The sequence below is a fragment of the Callorhinchus milii genome, unplaced genomic scaffold, assembly GCF_018977255.1.
Source record: "Callorhinchus milii isolate IMCB2004 unplaced genomic scaffold, IMCB_Cmil_1.0 Scaffold15, whole genome shotgun sequence".
NCBI classification, from domain to species: Eukaryota; Metazoa; Chordata; class Chondrichthyes; order Chimaeriformes; family Callorhinchidae; genus Callorhinchus; species Callorhinchus milii.
The window spans coordinates 14,019,294-14,037,284 of record NW_024704756.1 but is presented as its reverse complement, the minus strand read 5'-3'; the positions used below and the strand labels follow the sequence as shown (position 1 = coordinate 14,037,284).

At 39.8% G+C, this 17,991-nt stretch overlaps 1 protein-coding gene across 2 annotated transcripts; it reads right to left on the bottom strand.

Annotated features, from left to right (window-relative positions):
• Nucleotides 1-958: 958 nt before the first annotated feature.
• Nucleotides 959-11,265, bottom strand: zc4h2 (zinc finger, C4H2 domain containing). 2 transcript variants are annotated; one of them, XM_007893470.2, is made up of 6 exons: nucleotides 11,161-11,222; nucleotides 8,569-8,664; nucleotides 4,613-4,784; nucleotides 3,952-4,124; nucleotides 3,488-3,650; nucleotides 959-2,666 (listed from the first exon to the last, which is right to left on the bottom strand). In XM_007893470.2, exons 3-6 carry the CDS (start codon nucleotides 4,766-4,768, stop codon nucleotides 2,553-2,555), a joined length of 606 nt encoding a protein of 201 aa, XP_007891661.1. In that variant the 5' UTR covers nucleotides 4,769-4,784; nucleotides 8,569-8,664; nucleotides 11,161-11,222; the 3' UTR covers nucleotides 959-2,552. The 2 variants fall into 2 exon arrangements, with proteins under 2 accessions (XP_007891661.1, XP_007891652.1); XM_007893461.2 differs by lacking the exon at nucleotides 8,569-8,664 and having other exon boundaries at nucleotides 11,161-11,265.
• Nucleotides 11,266-17,991: the final 6,726 nt, after the last annotated feature.

Here is a 17,991-nt window from a genome sequence, read left to right as displayed (position 1 = left end):
ATTCTTTTGTGCAAACAGACTAAATTTGTACAACTTATAATTTTGCATTTAAATGGGATGAAATGTTTGCAAGAAGATTAAAATGCCTTGGATGTCAGATTTCTCTTAGCATTTCTCACTGGTGATGGTTAGGACCATCTGGGATTGAAAAGCTATTCCAGAAACATTTTGTTAAAACAGGAGTAATCTTAAGGATCCAAGATAATTGAAATGGGCATAGCTGTGTTCCAGTGTGCTGACATTAGGGGTACCAAGCCCCTTGAGAATTAGATATTAATGTATTTTGCAAAAACTATAATGTTTTAATTATGTAACCAGAAGAAACTCCCATTCCTTTTCGAATAGTATTGTGGAATCTGTAAAGTCCACTTGAACAAGTAGGCAGGTTCCATTCTCTTGTCCATTAATTAATATCAGCAAAAGCAGCAGCAGCTGCATTTCGTACAACTGGACGCCTGATGTCACACAGTCTGTTGAAATCAAGAACTCATTATGCAAAAGAACATCTCAGGTAGCTCTGTCAATTAAAAGATCATACTTGGGACCAGTAGGTTTTGAACTGAGATATTTGTGAATCCATTCACATAATATTTAGTACTCTTGGATTAGTGAGTGTAAAAATATCTGCTAATATTCCTGTTCCTGATCACTATCCAGACTGATAAATGTCTGTCTGAATTTCAGGTAAGAACAGCATCAAACTTTGCTGTAATTTCCATTGTCAAATTTGGGCAAGTTTCCTTACTCCACACAGAGCCTAATAATAATCCCTCCAAAAAAACAAAACAATAATAAATTGGTCATTTTCAATCTACGACTGTTTGTGGGACATTGCTGTGCGCAATTGGCTGCCGCGTTCGCCCACAAATATACAGTCAATTCACTTTACAGTGTGTTCTGTGAAGCGCTTTGGGACATCCTCCCGACGTGAAAAGCGCTATATCAAATGCAAGGATTATTATTATTAAAACATTGGCATTTAATGTACTTAACCAGACTCCAACCTCGCAAGTAATGGTATAGAGTTGTTTAGCAAATCGTTTTCCTTCTCTACCCCACCCCCCTGCAGTATAAACTCGCCTCAAGAACTGGAGATTCTGGAATACATTACACTAATCAGATATATAGCACATTTCTAAATTGCATCTTGATACAGTACTAGAAAGTGGTCTGAAGTTACCATGAATTTTCATGCCCTGAAGGGAATTAACACTTTTGATGCTAAAATTAAGAGCTCATAATGCAAAAGAACATCCCCGGTAGCTTGATTAGTTAAAACATACTTTGGACCAATAGGTTTTCAATTGGAAATACTTGTGGATACAATTCAATCCTTCGTTCCTTTGAGGTTGATAAAAATGTATACTACTAGAACAATTATAACCCACTTAGAAGGCAAGTTGGGCGTCACTGGGGTTGAACCCACTCCAATGAAGTCCATAGTAATTTAAGGTGGTGGTGATGGTTGAACAGCTGGCTCATGATGGAAACTTGGGAGCACTGAATAGGGTCGTAAATAGAAATGTGTCATGAAATTTACCAGCCTTGGTAAACTTCATAATTAAAATTCTGATGTATAGGATTCTGCATGAAAATGCTTGTCTCGATTTATTTGCTGGCTTGCTGCATGAGCCTCCCAAAATACTTTGATTAATTGGAAATTGCTTTGACATCAATCCTTCCCCTTAAACTCCCCATCATTTTATTTTCTAAGTAGGAAATTCTAAAATTTTCAAATACAACGCTTAACATTACATCTTTACATTTTGTTACAAGGAAAAAATTTACATCAAAATTGTAATTTGTTGAAAATTCTGGGAATATTTGTCAATCGCAATGAAATGTGTAACACGAAAGCTTAAAATATTTCATTTTTAAGTGGTTAATGAACACTTATTGTAGTTTAATGTATTTTAATAAATCCAATCAAACTGTACATCCAAAAAGAATTAGCCTCATTTGCATTTAACTATTTAGAATCTTAAGTAAAGCTAAGGAGTTGTAAAACAGCATTAACTTAAATTTATGTTTTCAAGATAAGTTAATTAAAGAGGTATTCTTAAAATATTTTGGTCCATTTATAGCAACAATATTGCTCTTCCAAACTTAATAAAAAAAAGATAAATAAATGCTTAGCTTTTGACATCATTTCAGCAGACTTGTTCTTCAGCAAATTATGCAATTGTGAGACCATGGTACAGCTCAATGCACATCTACAAGTTCAATACATTAATTTGAAATTTTTTTCACCATTTCAGTCCAAATAGATTTTCACATTACTACTTTTAGTATCGTTCCAGTAGCTAAATATGCATTAGTTTCCATATTTAAACAATTGACAAATTCTACTCTATATTACCTTACGTTACAGTGATACAAGTATTTTGGATAATTTTCTATTGGCACAAGATGTCATTTTCTAAAAGCAAACAAACCAAATGTTGTGCTTACAACACAATAAAATATAAAACAACTACATAACATCTTAGTTTGCATGTGAGTAACAATGCCACACTTAAAATGTTGCTATTTTGTTTATTTTTAATGCAGTTTTATTCATCTTGTTTTCTCTTGGGTTTTTTAGGATTACGAGATCTGCTTTTTGCCTTGCAAAGTGGGCAGATTGGTGCATTCCGATGGATTTGCTGATGACAAGATAAGCAGGCCTGTCAACACAAAAGAGAGATAAGTTATATTCCTCTTGGAGCATTACCATTTTTGGAATAATCATGCATTATTTAATGTTATTTTTAGGTACTTTTACATTGTGTACAACAAGAGTCAAATAGATCTGCTAATTCTAGAGGGTTACAACAACAACAAATAGCATCTCAGAGCACTTTAACAGTGGCGGAGCCTGACTCGGAGCCGGGGGTGGGGTGGGGGAGGTGGCCGTAAGCACAGTTGAAGAGGAAGGTTTTCAGGTGGGACATGAAAAATGGGAGGGGGCAAAGCGGAGGGATTGAGGGAGAGTGTTCCAGAGCTTTGGGGCGTAGTGGCTGAAAGTGGGTAAATCAAGTTTCACTGAATTTTGCCATTTATTTGATATTTCCACAAATGACGAGGATATCAGACAGAAGCGAATTGTTTTGGATATTTTACTCCCCAAAATGTACTTTCTCTGTCCACTCACGAAAGGAGATTTATGCTCAGGATCCATTGGAGCTAGGAGCCATAGTTGTCTGGCCCCTATGCCAGACATCTATGGGGAAGCGTCACTGCTGAGTCAACTACAAATCTAAACACATCAGGGTATTACTGGATCAGTAACAGGAGTGAAAACTGTGACAGGTTTTTCCCTCTTCTAATTGTAGCCCTTTAAGCTGAAGTCAGTTTGTTAATATTTTTGTGCCCATGAAAGTAAAGGATAAAGAATGACCATTTGTGATGTTGCTAACCCTGTAAAACGGCTTTGGGGAGGGGGAGGTTAAAAATGCAGTAAAACACCAATGTGTTAAATTACGTCGCAAGCATTAATCAGTTTTACCTTCATGGGAGGTGGTTGCTGGCGGAAGGTGGCGGTTTGTCGAGCGTCCTGCTTCCTGGCCACCTGAAGTTGCTGGGCAGCTGCTGCAGCTGCAGCGAGAGACTCGGGGATGGGTGGTTCCTGAGTTTCCGTCTGCCACTCTGCTTTTTGCTTCTCAAAGTAACTAAAGACCAAACCAATGAAAATGTTATTTCCATCTTATAAGCCTGTTAGCATCCTAAAGGAGCATGGTAGAGTATTTTTATTACCCAATATAAATTCCCTGTTAGAGACTGATTCATGACAGTTTCTGGCCATTTATGAAATATGTGAGAGAAAAATAGAATTACAGTCACTTTTTTAGTTTTGATTTTGAACTAAAGCACATTTAAGATGAATTGAATTGACTTAATAATATAGGACCATATGTGTAACCTTACACAGACAATATTACACCCCATCATATTACTGAATCAAATACTTACTCAAGAGAAAGTTTTTCTTCTTCCTCACACAAGTCAGGTAATCTCTGCAATCCCAGAGTCATCCGTAGGGCATCCACATGCTCTTTAAGTGGCTTGTATTCGTCATGTAGGCGTCTTGTAGATTCGAGCAATTTATTTAAATCATTTTCTGACTGTTTTATTGTATTTTCCATCTACAAAAAAAGGGGAAAATCCTACTATCATTGTTCCTATTAGCACTTCATTAGGCCATAGATCCATAGAAATTTACAGCACAGAAGACAGCCCTTCAGCCTACTGTTTCTGTTCCCATGTATTTGCCGCAGATCTTACCATTTTATATTCATTGAACTAAGAAAAGAAACATTAAAAAGTTTCTAGCAAGTTTGCAAGCCTCTTCTCGAGTCAAGGACAGAAGATTGTCAAGGACACTCTTCTCCTATCTGGGGGGAAACTAGTGCTAAGTAGCCACTCATGAAAGGATCAAGGGCTCGAGCCTCATTGTTTTATTTTTTTCTAAAAAAAATCAGAAATCAATTCAAAGTCTTAAATTGAGGCAAACAAATCATTGGTTATACAGCCTTAATAAGATTAAACCATGAATATACATATTATTTAAATCATTATTCTTACTACATATCAGCAAATAAATAAGTGATAAACGTTTAGTTCTTGAACATACCACATTGATATCAGCATGGATGAGTCGAAGTTCTTCCACATGTGCCATCTTTTCTTGCAGTAAAAGATCCATTTCATGTTTATAATCTTTTAGGTGCCTTTCTTCAGATTCTAATGCATCAAATTCTGATTTCAAGCGAGACTTTATTTTTTCCATTTGCACTGTCTTAGATCTGCAATTTCATACAAGCACAAATATAATATATGAATTCTTAAAAAAAATGTTTCAAACATTTCTTTTTTTTCCCTGATGGCTGAATGTATCTGCTGCTCAATAAATTTTATTTATTGACTGGGTGAGAAAATCAAGATTCCAGTATCATTCAATAGGGTTTAAATCACCAAATAGGGAGAAAATATACAAAATACAGGCAACCCATTTGTTACTTTAAAGACAATGTATTTCTGTCATTTCATTCCCATCACTTATTATTACTATTCAAACCACTCAACCAACAGTACCATAAATGAACCTACTTATAAAAACAAGCAACCAATGTGTAAGTACAGCACATTAGTTCAGAACAATGGAAGGCGAGCCATAATTACACTGTTGTACAATAAAATTGGGATAGTCTTACCAACAGAAATTAATGCCCCGAAATGAAACTACAAGAATAAAAAAAGCTGTTAATTTCTGCTGAGCTTTTACTTTCTGCTGAATTATTTTACTGATAAAGTAAAGTGAAGTCAGTGCTGAGAAATGGAACAATTTTGCATCTCATGACCCAGTCCTTTCAAGTAGAAATGTTCAATTAGGTTCTAGCTAAAATGTTCTTTAAAAGGATGGGTCAGTTCCCTTTACAATCTACTTTGGATAAGTCATCATACACTATGTAGAAGTAGTAGCCTTGAAATCTTAAAAAATTGTAGTAGTTTCTTACTAGTGACATCTAATTATACATTTGCAATAGTTAACAAAGAGCTGCCTCTGAATAAGGCCTAAGGGCCTCTTTATTTCAATATACAGATAGATAAAGAGCCAACCAAAGCAAATTCTGTACATGAACCAATGCATTATTTGGTTAAGTCAGAGAACTATTGCAAGAATTTTACGGTAAAATACTGCATCTGTTATATCACCTTATCGCATTGAAGCACCTCAAAGCACTTCATACAATTTATTTTCAAGTGTACTTATTGCTGCTGTGTAAGCAAATGCAAATACTAATTTGCACTAGAAACAATAATAAGGCAGGAATATTGGGTATCAGTTTTGATAACCCAAAGCAAGCAAATAAAAAATAAACCAGATGTAATAATGTAAGATGAGCAATAGCGAACAATGCTGTCTCTATGAACACCTAAACTTATAAGTTCAATGCAGAGGCGACAGGAGAGGTAGCCAGTGACAATCAGGCTGTTTTAGCTGGCAGCATATAATACACACAAAAATCAAAAGTGATAGAAAAGCAGGAGAGTTTCAACCATTTGCCATCTTGTTTTCTAAATCTACCAGACAGTTTTCACATTACAATAGTTCAGACTGACTATGTTTGAAGGGCAGCAAAAAAAAACTTGGCCAAGAAATCCTACGCATGTTGCAGTATAGTATGTATATATATATTCATTAATTGAAGGTTATATATTCTTAGAATTTTTGGTATATGATATAATAATTTTAGTATAGCATGAATCTGTCATCCATTCCAATGGAGTTATGTTCTTGGTGACATTGTACAATGGGTCAATTGGGAATCTACAGCAGAACGCAAACCATTCCAAATCGAGTATAAAATAGATTTGATTGCTGTTAAATTGAGTACTTTCCATTACGAATAGGTCCTTTAGGCAGGTAAATATATATTTTTTCAAATTGCGGCAATTTCTGGATGAAAACTCTTCTTAATGGTTCAGTTTACAACATCATGGAATGCACTCTTTGACACTCTGATGTAACAATGTTTTCAGATTTGCTAGCGACCTTTGTAAAATGATCCCAATTCTGTTGTGCAGCCACAATAATTTTCACAACTACAGTGCAATAGCCTTGTCTCTTACTAGCTACAGGAATATGAACTCAGATTTATTACAGTATACAGAGAGAGGACTGTTAATGTCCTTACCAGCCATCAACAATGAAAATAGATTAGTTGCTTCTTGGAAATATAATTAAGCAACAATGCAAGCCACAAATCAATCTAAATCTTACAATGACAGCAATGTTTTTAATATACCATCTCGCAAAGGGCACGAAGCACATATGAAACAACATCCTGTCATGGAATGGATGAGTAATGAGTGCTACTTGATTTGGGTCTATTTCTCTATTGAGGTGGTAACTTGTTATTATAATCATTATTGGCCAAACACCTGGGCCTTCCAAAGGGCTCTCGAAATTATACATTCAATTCTACAGCTTGAGCTAACTATTCATTAATTGAAGGTGATATATTCTTACAATTTTTCGCAGTCTTACAAGTAATACTAAAAGTTTGCCCATTAGGTTAGGGACTGAGATACTCTTTAATCTTCTATATGTTTTGTAATTTATGGTACTATGGGAGAAGGGGATTGAATATCTAAATGCTTATTACATAAGATGACCTAAGAAGTTTTGAGTAATTCAACGATAAGACCCCCCAAAAAAAAGAACCTTATTTAACTCTAGTGAGGTTAAAACACAATTTGTCACGCTTGTCAGCTGCACAAAAAAAAGCCAAGAAATTTTGAAATTTACATGAATTCTTAAAGGAGAAGCTAAATAGGATAATGTTTTTTTAAAAAACTAAGAATCCTTGGAAGGGATAGTTTAAGATTATATTCCATAGGTGTGCAATTTTTCCAGTGAAGTTAGTTATGGACAATTCATACAAAAAGACTGCCTGCTAACTATGTATGGAAACTCCAAGTTTCACTTAAGAATCGCCTTTTATATATGTACGACATCATTTCAGGCTACAATTTAAATCATATTATTCTCTTTATCTGCTCTGGAAACTATTTCCTGTTTTGCTCTGAACACTAAGAAAAATGTTAAATGAATCTGAACTATTGGACAAGACATACTTTCAAAATTAGGAATAAAATGAATAAGCATTTTTAATAAACTTTTCATGTATGCATGTCAATTTATGGAAAAAAAGTCTCCTACCTGTTATAAAATCACTTGGGTCTTATAGTGTAAAATCATCCCAATTTTTTTAGGCAGATCAACTGTTGGAATTGATAACTCCCTTTGTTGTCATAGTCATAAAATGACGATGAAGGATTTGAGAGAGTGCTTTTGTTTTGTTACTTTGGGACCTGCCAAATGGTTCAAAACCATCTTTACGAGTATTGTCCGTTCCTATGTTACCTATGGATTGGATTCTATTTTTAAAACTACAAAAACATTCCAGCAAAAAAACACCTCAATACTCTGTAGCAAGACTTAAACTTAGGGTATGAAAATCAATGATAGTGTTGAGGTTTTGAGGTAGAAGAAATGAAGGGTAGATAGAAGCATCTAATGAATAGATCCAGTTTGACCACAGTTTCTTATTTCACAGACAGTTATATATTCCAAATCTCCAGGGATTTGCTTTAGAAGTAACTCTGGCAATGAACTACAGCAGGTGTAAATAATTTGCACTATTGTTCATTATATTTTTATTAAAGCTCGGCAAGTCAGTCCAGTACTGAGCCTCTTAAGTTACTTATTTTTCGTTTGATGTCTCTAATGAGCTGTAGGCCACATTCTGTTTTTGATTTGCTTCAACTTTAGTGTATGGAATGAAGTCACAAGAAAAACATAAAATTCCTTGCAGTGAATATAGACCTTAAACCGGGATTGTTAACAGATATGTTGCGAACAGTGTGTGAGCACAGACTCAGCACAAACATGAAAGGCTTAGGTGTGACTGCTATAGAAGTACAGTAGTGAGCAGGTTGAGTTTGACTAGTTAGGAGGATGCAGTTATTTGAGAAAATAAGCAGAAGGTTTGATCTAGTAGTNAAAAAAGTGTTTAAATTTACCATGTAATGATGTAAGGGTTTGCTGTTTTCTCCTATAAATGGCCATAATTTGTTCTTACAGCAGATTCCCAGTTTCCCGTTGTTTCACACTCTCTGCTAAAGTTTGCATATGAAATAACAGTACATACAAAGAAAACTACCCCCCAAATTAAACAGATCATCTCCACAGTAATATCTAACTTTCCACAATTTAAATTATTCCGAACATGCATTTTACTTACAACCGTGTTAAATAAAACTGCTTTTACCCAAACTATTAGTTGTTTGGTGTAAGGAAAACAGAGCTCACTGATATAAATGTTTAAACTGTTTGTATTAAGATCTTTATAAAATTACATGGATTTGAGTTTTCAGAGACACCTTTACTACACACGCTCATTAAATATGTTATTGAATTGTAGAACAACAAATACGATTGCTATCATACCACTCAACAGCATCTTTGGGTTACTTTGCATGATTTACTTTTTCTAAAAAAAATATAGTGTAAAAGTTCAGATATATTTTCATTTTCAAACTGATGGGGAAAAATGCAGTAGGGTTCAACTTTGCAAATTTTCGATGGGCATTTTCTTTCTTCCCTTCGTTTCAAGCCTTAATTTTTTTTAAAAAAAACTTAAAAATGCACGGTGACGGATTGCCCACATTGATGCCCACAGTGGGTGGGTGGGCGGTGTGTTTTGGGGTTGTTTTGTGTGTGTGTGTGTGTGTTTGTACTTGTGGCGCATTTGCTTTCTGTCACTTAAGTAAATTCCCTCTTTGTCTAATCTCGGGGTCGGCATTGCCTGGTAAACACACACCACACACACCACACACAAACACACACACACCAACAAACACACACACATACACAAACATACACAAACAAACACACACACACCAACACAACACACACACACCAACACAAACACACACACACACCAACACAAACAAACACACACACCAACACAAACAAACACAAACAAACACACACACAGACACAAACACATCTGGAAACGTCTCCAACGGTTAACTGCAATAGCCCCACAGTCGGTCTTTTGCACAAACATTACAATTAATCAGTTGCCCGTTAGCGTTTACGGTTCCGCGTCAAAAACCGTGAGAATGGATCGCGGTCGTTTTAAGGCGGATGTTTGTTTGTTTGTTTGTTGTTGTTGCTGGACCAGACTACTCAACACATCTCCCTTTTTGTGTGTATGGTGTGTGTGTGTATGGTGTGTGTGTATGGTGTGTGTGTGTGTATGGTGTGTGTGTGTGTGTGTGTATGGTGTGTGTGTGGTGTGTGGTGTGTGTGTGTGTATGGTGTGTGTGTATGGTGTGTGTGTGTGTGTATGGTGTGTGTGTGTGTGTATGGTGTGTATGTGTATGGTGTGTATGTGTATGGTGTGTATGTGTATGGTGTGTGTGTATGGTGTGTGTGTGTATGGTGTGTGTGTGTATGGTGTGTGTGTGTATGGTGTGTATGGTGTGTGTGTGTGTATGGTGTGTGTGTGTGTATGGTGTGTGGTGTGTGTGTGTGTATGGTGTGTGTGTGTGTATGGTGTGTGTGTGTGTGTGGTGTGTATGTGTGTGTATGGTGTGTGTGTGTGTATGGTGTGTGTGTGTGGTGTGTGTGTGTGTGGTGTGTGTGTGTGTATGGTGTGTGTGTGTGTATGGTGTGTGTGTGTGTATGGTGTGTGTGTGTGTATGGTGGTGTGTGTGTGTATGGTGTGTGTGTGTATGGTGTGTGTGTGTGGTGTGTGTATGGTGTGTGTGTGTATGGGTGTGTGTGTGTGTATGGTGTGTGTGTGTGGGTGTGTGTATGGTGTGTGTGTGTATGGTGTGTGTGTGTATGGTGTGTGTGTATGGTGTGTGTGTGGTGTGTGTGTGGTGTGTGTGTGTATGGTGTGTGGTGTGTGTGTGTGTATGGTGTGTGTGTGTATGGTGTGTGTGTGGTGTATGGTGTGTGTGTATGGTGTGTGTGGTGTGTGTATGGTGTGTGTGTGTATGGTGTGTGTGTGTATGGTGTGTGTGTGTGTGTGTGTGTGTGTGTGTATGGTGTGTGTATGGTGTATGTATGGTGTGTGTGTGTGTATGGTGTGTGTGTGTGTATGGTGTGTGTGTGTGTGTATGGTGTGTGTGTGTGTGTATGGTGTGTGTGTGTGTATGGTGTGTGTATGGTGTGTGTATGGTGTGTGTGTGTATGGTGTGTGTGTGTGTGTGTGTGTGTATGGTGTGTGTGTGTATGGTGTGTGTGTGGTGTATGGTGTGTGTGTGTGTGTGTGTATGGTGTGTGTGTGTATGGTGTGTGTGTGTATGGTGTGTGTGTGTGTGTGTGTATGGTGTGTGTGTGTATGGTGTGTGTGTGTGTACAGGAGCCGCTGAGTTTCGGACAATCAAAACGCCAGAGTCCGAGAGTGAACCCGAATCCCACCATTTCCAGATCGGATTAGGACAGGACATCAGGTCACAGCCCAACAACAACAACAAAACAAACACCACCACCACCAGCTTTGACTTCATCCATCGAGCACCGTGAGTGAGAGACAGAGACACAGAGACAGACAGAGACACAGAGAGAGAGAGAGAGAGAGAGACCCACTCGCCCTTTACCTTATTTCTTTGATGCTCTCCAGTTTGCACATGATCTCCTGCTCGTCGGTCATGTTGCTTTTTTTCTTTTTTTCTCTCCCCCTCTCTCTCTCTCTCTCCCTCTCTCTCCCCCTCTCCCTCTCTCCTCTCCCTCTCTCTCTCCCCCTCTCCCTCTCTCTCTCTCTCTCTCCCTCTCTCTCTCTCCTCCCCCTCTCCCTCCCTCTCTCTCTCCCCCCTCTCCTCCTCTCTCTCTCTCTCTCTCTCTCTCCTCCCCCCTCTCTCCCCCTCTCTCTCTCCCCTCTCCTCTCTCTCTCTCTCTCTCCCCCTCTCTCCTCCCCCTCTCTCTCCCCCCTCTCTCCCTCTCTCTCTCTCTCCCTCCTCCCCCTCTCTCTCTCTCCTCTCCCTCTCTCTCTCTCTCTCCCTCTCTCCCTCTCTCTCCCCCCCCTCTCCCCTCCTCCCGGTAAGAACTACGGGTTTTTTTTAAAAAAAGAAAAGACTCCCCGACAGCACTTAACAAAAGAAACGGCTGCGGCACCGGGAGCGGCGAGCGAGCGAGCGAGCGACGCGCGGACACAGCCAGAGCCCGGGGTGGGGGGTGGGGGTGTGGGGGTGGGGGTGGTGGGGAGAGGGGGGGGCGACGGGAGCTGTAGTCCTCCCCGCACAACCGCACAACGGATCCCCACCAGCGCAGGAACTACATCTCCCGGTGGGTCCCCTCTCCCCCCACCACCACCTCACCACTGCTCCTCACTTCCTGTCCCCTTTGTTGTTGTTGTTGTTGTGGGGGGGGGGGGGTTGGAGAGGAATCTCAACGGGCGAAAGTGAAACTGGGGCGAAAACCTGTTTTTTTCCCCCCCCCATTATTTATATATATATATATATATATATATATATATACAAGAAACAAAAAAAAAACCCAATTTTTTTTAAAACCCCCAAAAATAATTCACGTTCGTTCCGATGCCCCTTCGGCCCCTTTTGCGTAATTGGCCACAGTTAATCAGCGGGGGGGAGGGGGGGGAGTGATGTGGGGGGGGGGGGGGTGGGGGGATGATGTGGGTGGGGGGGGAGTGGGGGGGAGTGAAGTGGGTGGGGGGGGGAGTGGGTGGGAGAGATGTGGGGTGGGGGGAGTGATGTGGGTGGGGGGTGGGAGAGATGTGGGGGGGGTGGGGGAGAGATGTGGGGGGGGAATGGGGGGAGAGATGTGGGTGGGGGGGGAGTGGGGGGAGAGATGTGGGTGGGGGGGGGAGTGGGTGGGAGAGATGTGGGTGGGGGGGGTGGGGGGGAGTGGGTGGGAGAGATGTGGGGTGGGGGGGGAGTGGGTGGGAGATGTGGGGTGGGGGGGGAGTGGGGGGGGGAGAGATGTGGGAGGTGGTGGTGGGGGGAGATGTGGGGGAGGGGGAGTGGGTGGGAGATGTGGTGGTGATGGGTGGGAGGGGGAGAGATGTGTGATTTATCATCCAAAGCAGTGGTGGTGAATCAGAGAGTGGCTCAGACTTTTCCACTGAAACGAGTGGAGTTTTCATACTAAACGTGGCGTTAACCCCCTGATTCGAAAGATAATAACAATAATTGCAATAATAATAATAATAATAATATTAATAATGAAAAGGTCCGGGACAACCATTCGAAAGGTAGCGATCGATGAATTAAGAGGTGAACAATTGTAACTGTCCTGCAATCTTGCACTTTCCAGTCGTTCTGCTGATCGCCTGTTTGCTACTTTGTTTTTGGTGGCTTTTAGTTAGATTTGTTTTTTTTAAACAAAAGTTATATTTGTAGCGTTTCCCCCCCTCCCTGTGGTGTTGAAAGAAATCTGAAATCTGATCCACTCACTGTGGAATAATCGTATCGACGTTCACCATCAGAGACGTGTCCTTGTCACCTCCCGAGAAAACCCAAACAAAATTATCTCATCGCCCATCAGAAAAAGGAGAGAAACAATACATTTTTCACGTGGTTCCCGACCACCACAAAGATGAAGCACATTCTTATTGAATCGTACTCAAATATTGTTTCGAAATTATAAATGCAGACATCTGCACGACTTACTGTGACAGCCAACTGTCTCTTATTAACGATGCTGACATGAGGGTTAGAAGCAATTTAGAAGCAGATATTTTCTATAGACCTCTCCTGCTGTGACATCATAAACATAGTATTATTGATTGTAACGTGGCAAAGGACTAAAAATACCTTATCATTGCCACATATGCAAACTGCCTGACTCCCAAAGTACATCTAAACAGCAGCTCTGAAGCCTGTGATGTTTAACTAAGTCACTATCCCAAAATGGTAAAGCTGAATCCCCTGAACAGATGTTTTATAATCAAATGCAAGGATGATGATTATTATTATTATTATGATGAATCATTGAGTTGATAAACAAAATGTTTAAGCAATCGAAACTTTTAAACTGGAGAAACTCGAAGTGACTTGATATCAGAGCTTGTAGGATTGTTCTGAAGGAGATATTTGCTTTTGTTCCCATTTCTGATTTTTTTTCACAGTGCGAGTTTTTCGAAAACGTAAAGGGACTTTTGGATGTGAAATGTTGTCTTTTAAAAACATACATTAATTGATCTGGGCGTATATGTAAGTCTACATTCCATGCTGATGCTTATTGTAGATTTATTGAATAATGGAATCTAACACACCAGTCGCTACTGGAAATATTTCTTTATTTTTCATTCTTATCCACTGTAAAATCGCATTAGTGGCAGCGATTGGCACGTGGCAGACACCTACATTAAGTAATAAGACTGACTCAACTTGCAGTGCCTCCACTCAAGGAAAATACAATGGGCAAGTGGAAGATAAACTCCATATGAAATAAAACAGGCCTGTTTTTGTGGTTAAAAAAATAACAACAGTCTGGCTGCAAAAATTGCCCATGAGAATTAACTAGTACAGTTATAATGGTTAAAACCTAATCACTTTTGTCATTCAGTTGACTTGAGTTTCACTAAAACTGAGTAAAACTTATGAGGTTGAAGAATGTTGAAATACTGTTATAACAAAAAATGTGTGCGAAAGGGAAATAGTGAGTAAATTGTAGATTTTTTAACTCAAATCACATGCTGAAATATTCTATATTTGGCTGGTAAGAAAATTGATGTGGGGTTGTTTCTGTGTGGGCTTATCAGAGTTTCTTGTAATCTCTTAAAGGATGCATTGCGAATCAGATAGCTATTTTGGTTAGTTCTGCTCAGACAGTTAACATTCGTGATTACATTTGGTTCCATTGAGGATGATCAATGACAAGCAGTGATAGTTGAATTTATCTCTCAAGTGCGATGAACCGATAGTATGGCAGGCACATGTGTGAAATGTCTGTGTCCTGCTGATGATTGCAATACATTTCCCAATTTCAGTGCTGTCATAAAGCATTGTGATAGAAGATATAAAAAAAATAATTTCTATTATTACTTATATCTTGTTTTAGTCAAGAGGATTATGATCAGCAAGATAGGAATGCACTTTGATAACTCATGAAATTTTGTATAATTTTGTTTGCCTTCTTGAAATTCCTATTAGCAGGAATTAAAGCTGGAAGTGGTTAAGCAGCTACATTCCAATAAGTGTCTACATCAATAGGCTGTCTTGGAGCCAATCCATATTTCTAAATCTGTGACTCATTGGCACTCAGAATATTACACAAGTATAAATAAATCCTATTAGTCCCAACATCCAGCCTTACCATTATCATTCCTCCTTCTTAACTCTTCCAGTGACAATCATGAATTCATGCCTTTTTTTTCACAGATTTATCAATCAGCAGAAATGTTGTGCTATCCTCTCAAAACCTTCAGAATTTTGAAGGCTTCTTGGATTTCTATTAAATTGCTTCCTTAACCCTCTCCAGTTGTAGTGATAACCGAACAAATTTTTCGAACCTATCCTGGCTTATTTTCCATTACTTAGTCCAGTATTTGGAAGTAACTTGTAGCATCCCTACTATTTCCCAATCTAAGGTTATGATTGTGATGTGATGAGGTGAACCAATGCAGGGAGCTCCTAATTTATTTTTCTTCTCACTTTTCAGGTTCTACCAGGTAATGCAGCATTACGTCAAACACACTTCCAATACCTTTCCTTTGCCTATCTTCAGTTGGACACTAGGATGGACGTGAGTGATTGGCCTGTGGATACTTTCTACCTTAATGCTAAAATTTGGTTAGTTGCTCAAGTGATCACTTTTCTTGAATAACCCAACAGTGATTGTGAAGTTGAGTAGTGTTGAGAATTCAGGTGTTGATTCCCTGTCTTAGCCTGTGACACAGGAGTCATGACGCATTCAAAACAATACATTGAAGCAAAATGAGTATGTTATTGCTCTACTGGTTCAGGGAGAATAGTGACTGGTGCAGTTCGATTGTATCATTGCTTGCATTGCTGCTTTACACCATTTACATAAATAATCTGGATGAAGGGGTTTAAAATTGACTTCAAAATGAGTTGAATGCAACTGTGTGGGAAGAAAAATGAATAATGGAGACAGGCATTATTCAAAGGGTTTGAAGAGGATCAGCACTTGGACTGATTGGCAAATGGTGTTTAATGTGGATAAATGCAAAATAATGCACATATAGGTGAAAAAAACTGTTTAACCTTGAAGGTGGAGGAATATGGGGAAACACCGTTGCAACGTGAGATAATAAGAAGGCAAACAATGTTTGGGCACAATGTGAAGAGCAGGGAATATGTTTAAAGATTTATTAAGGCTAAAATATATAAATGGAAGTTGAGTGACTGGAATAACCCACTAGTAGTATGGCTGCAGAGGTGTTTAGTTAGATGAATTATCTGGGGATGGGGATGGGAGGGAGAGGAAGCAAGAGCTTCCCCTTCATTTGCTAGAGCAGGTTGGTTGGATTTCATAATTGGTGGGCTGTGCGTTTACGTGAATGGGGTTTTAACCTAATGGAATGGAGTACAAGGGAAAAAGCATAATCTTACAATGAGGTAGCAACAAGTAAAAGAAGTCAGAAAAATGTCTTACTTCTGGGTGACTTGTGGAATAAGTGCCACCTCGCTCAGTGAGGACTGAGTGTAGATAATAATAATAATAATAATAATAATCCTTGCATTTGATATAGCGCTTTTCACGTCGGGAGGACGTCCAAAAAGATCTTTTGGAGTAAGGAAACTTGCCTAAGGTTTTGTTGGGCCTGGGAATCGAACCTGTCCTCTGGCTTGCGAGATGAGTGCTATAACCAGTATGCTACATGACTCCACAAGTTTTAGGACACTGTAAGAGGTATAATTTTCAATCTAGGAAATTATTGTGAACGAGGATTTCGCAGCTACAGCACTTTAGCAGAACAATATTGATGTGGAAAATAACAGTGTGTAAGGGAATAGTTCCACGCACATATCTGCCAATCTCAGGACATTACCAAGAGTGAGATTTAAAGAGTTCAGGTGTGAGACATTGAAAACCTGTTCCAATATTCAGCTGGAACATGAAGCCAATGGCACAAAATTAATAAATCTGATCACAGTGAGTCTCACTCAGAAATGGTGAGATTTACTGGTCGATTTTCTATTGTGGATTTGATGTTCATTCAGGATGTCAGACTTGTATAAATATTATTTGCAAAATGTAACTTGCTTCTGCAAAGTAAATAAAGAATCTCTAAACAAGTGCACCTGCGATTCAAGCCACTTTTACTTAACAAATCTCACTCCTTTGCAGTGTGCTTTTCTTTGACAACTATGGGACTGGTTTGGAGATTGCATTGGGAGTGACGTTAATATAATTCAGTGAGGATGTCAGCTGGGCTCAATCGGCATCACTCTCACCTCTGAGTCAGAAAGCTGTGGGTTCAGGCCCTTTGTCTTCGAACCCACTTAGGATGACACACGAGGCGAGTGCTGCATTGTCGGAGTTGTCGTCCTTCGGATGGGACATTAAAGATCCCTCGGCACTAAAAGAGAAGGGACGTTTTCCTGGTATCCTGGTCAATAATCCCCAGCTAATATTTTTCAGGTAAAATTGGTCATTGACTTCATAGCTGTTTTGTGGGACGCTGCTGCGGGTCAATTGGCTGCGTCATTTGCCCACCAATACTGACCCTGCACTTGGCGCGTAAATTCTGTGAAGCACTTTGAGACGCGTCGACAGCTGCGCTCGGGTGCTACGTTATTCTTTAAAATGATATACATATATATATATATATTAAAAAAAGAGCGCTTTGACAAGTAAAGAAGAAATCTATACCCCAGTGGTTTAAGCCCAGGGAGGGGAGTGGCAGTGGTATAGTGTGGGTGGACAACTCAACCACTGGGGTGGGAAGGGTGGGGGTGAGATCAACCCGACTGGGGGGCGGGAGGGGGTAAGAGAAGAGAAGAGAGAGAGAAGGAGAGACAGAAAAAAAAGGAGGGGGGGGTGGGGGGGGTGGAAAAAACACACAATCCAGAGGGAGAGATTAACGGTCGAAACCTGTAGAGGGAAGTGTCGAGTCTTAGAAGAAAATAGAAAATTAACAGCGAAGGAGAGAAAGAGAGAGAGAGAAAGAGAGAGGCAGATAGAGAGAGAGACAGATAGATAGATAGAGAGAGAGAGAGAGAGACAGATAGATGGAGAGGGAGAGAGAGAGAGAGAGATAGGCACAGACAGACGCGGGGACCATGAACGAGTGGGGTCGGAGCCAGGGGAGGAGGGAGAGCATTAATCATTTCCTGCTGTAGCTGCAGACAGGAGGGAGAGGAGAGGAGAGGAGGGGAGGGAGGGAAGGGGAGAGAGGAGGGAGGGAGAGAGAGGGGGAGAGAGAGAGGGAAGAGGGAGGGGAGGGGGTGAACACATACACACCCACACTCTCTCTTCATCCTTTAGGAGGGGGTGAGGAG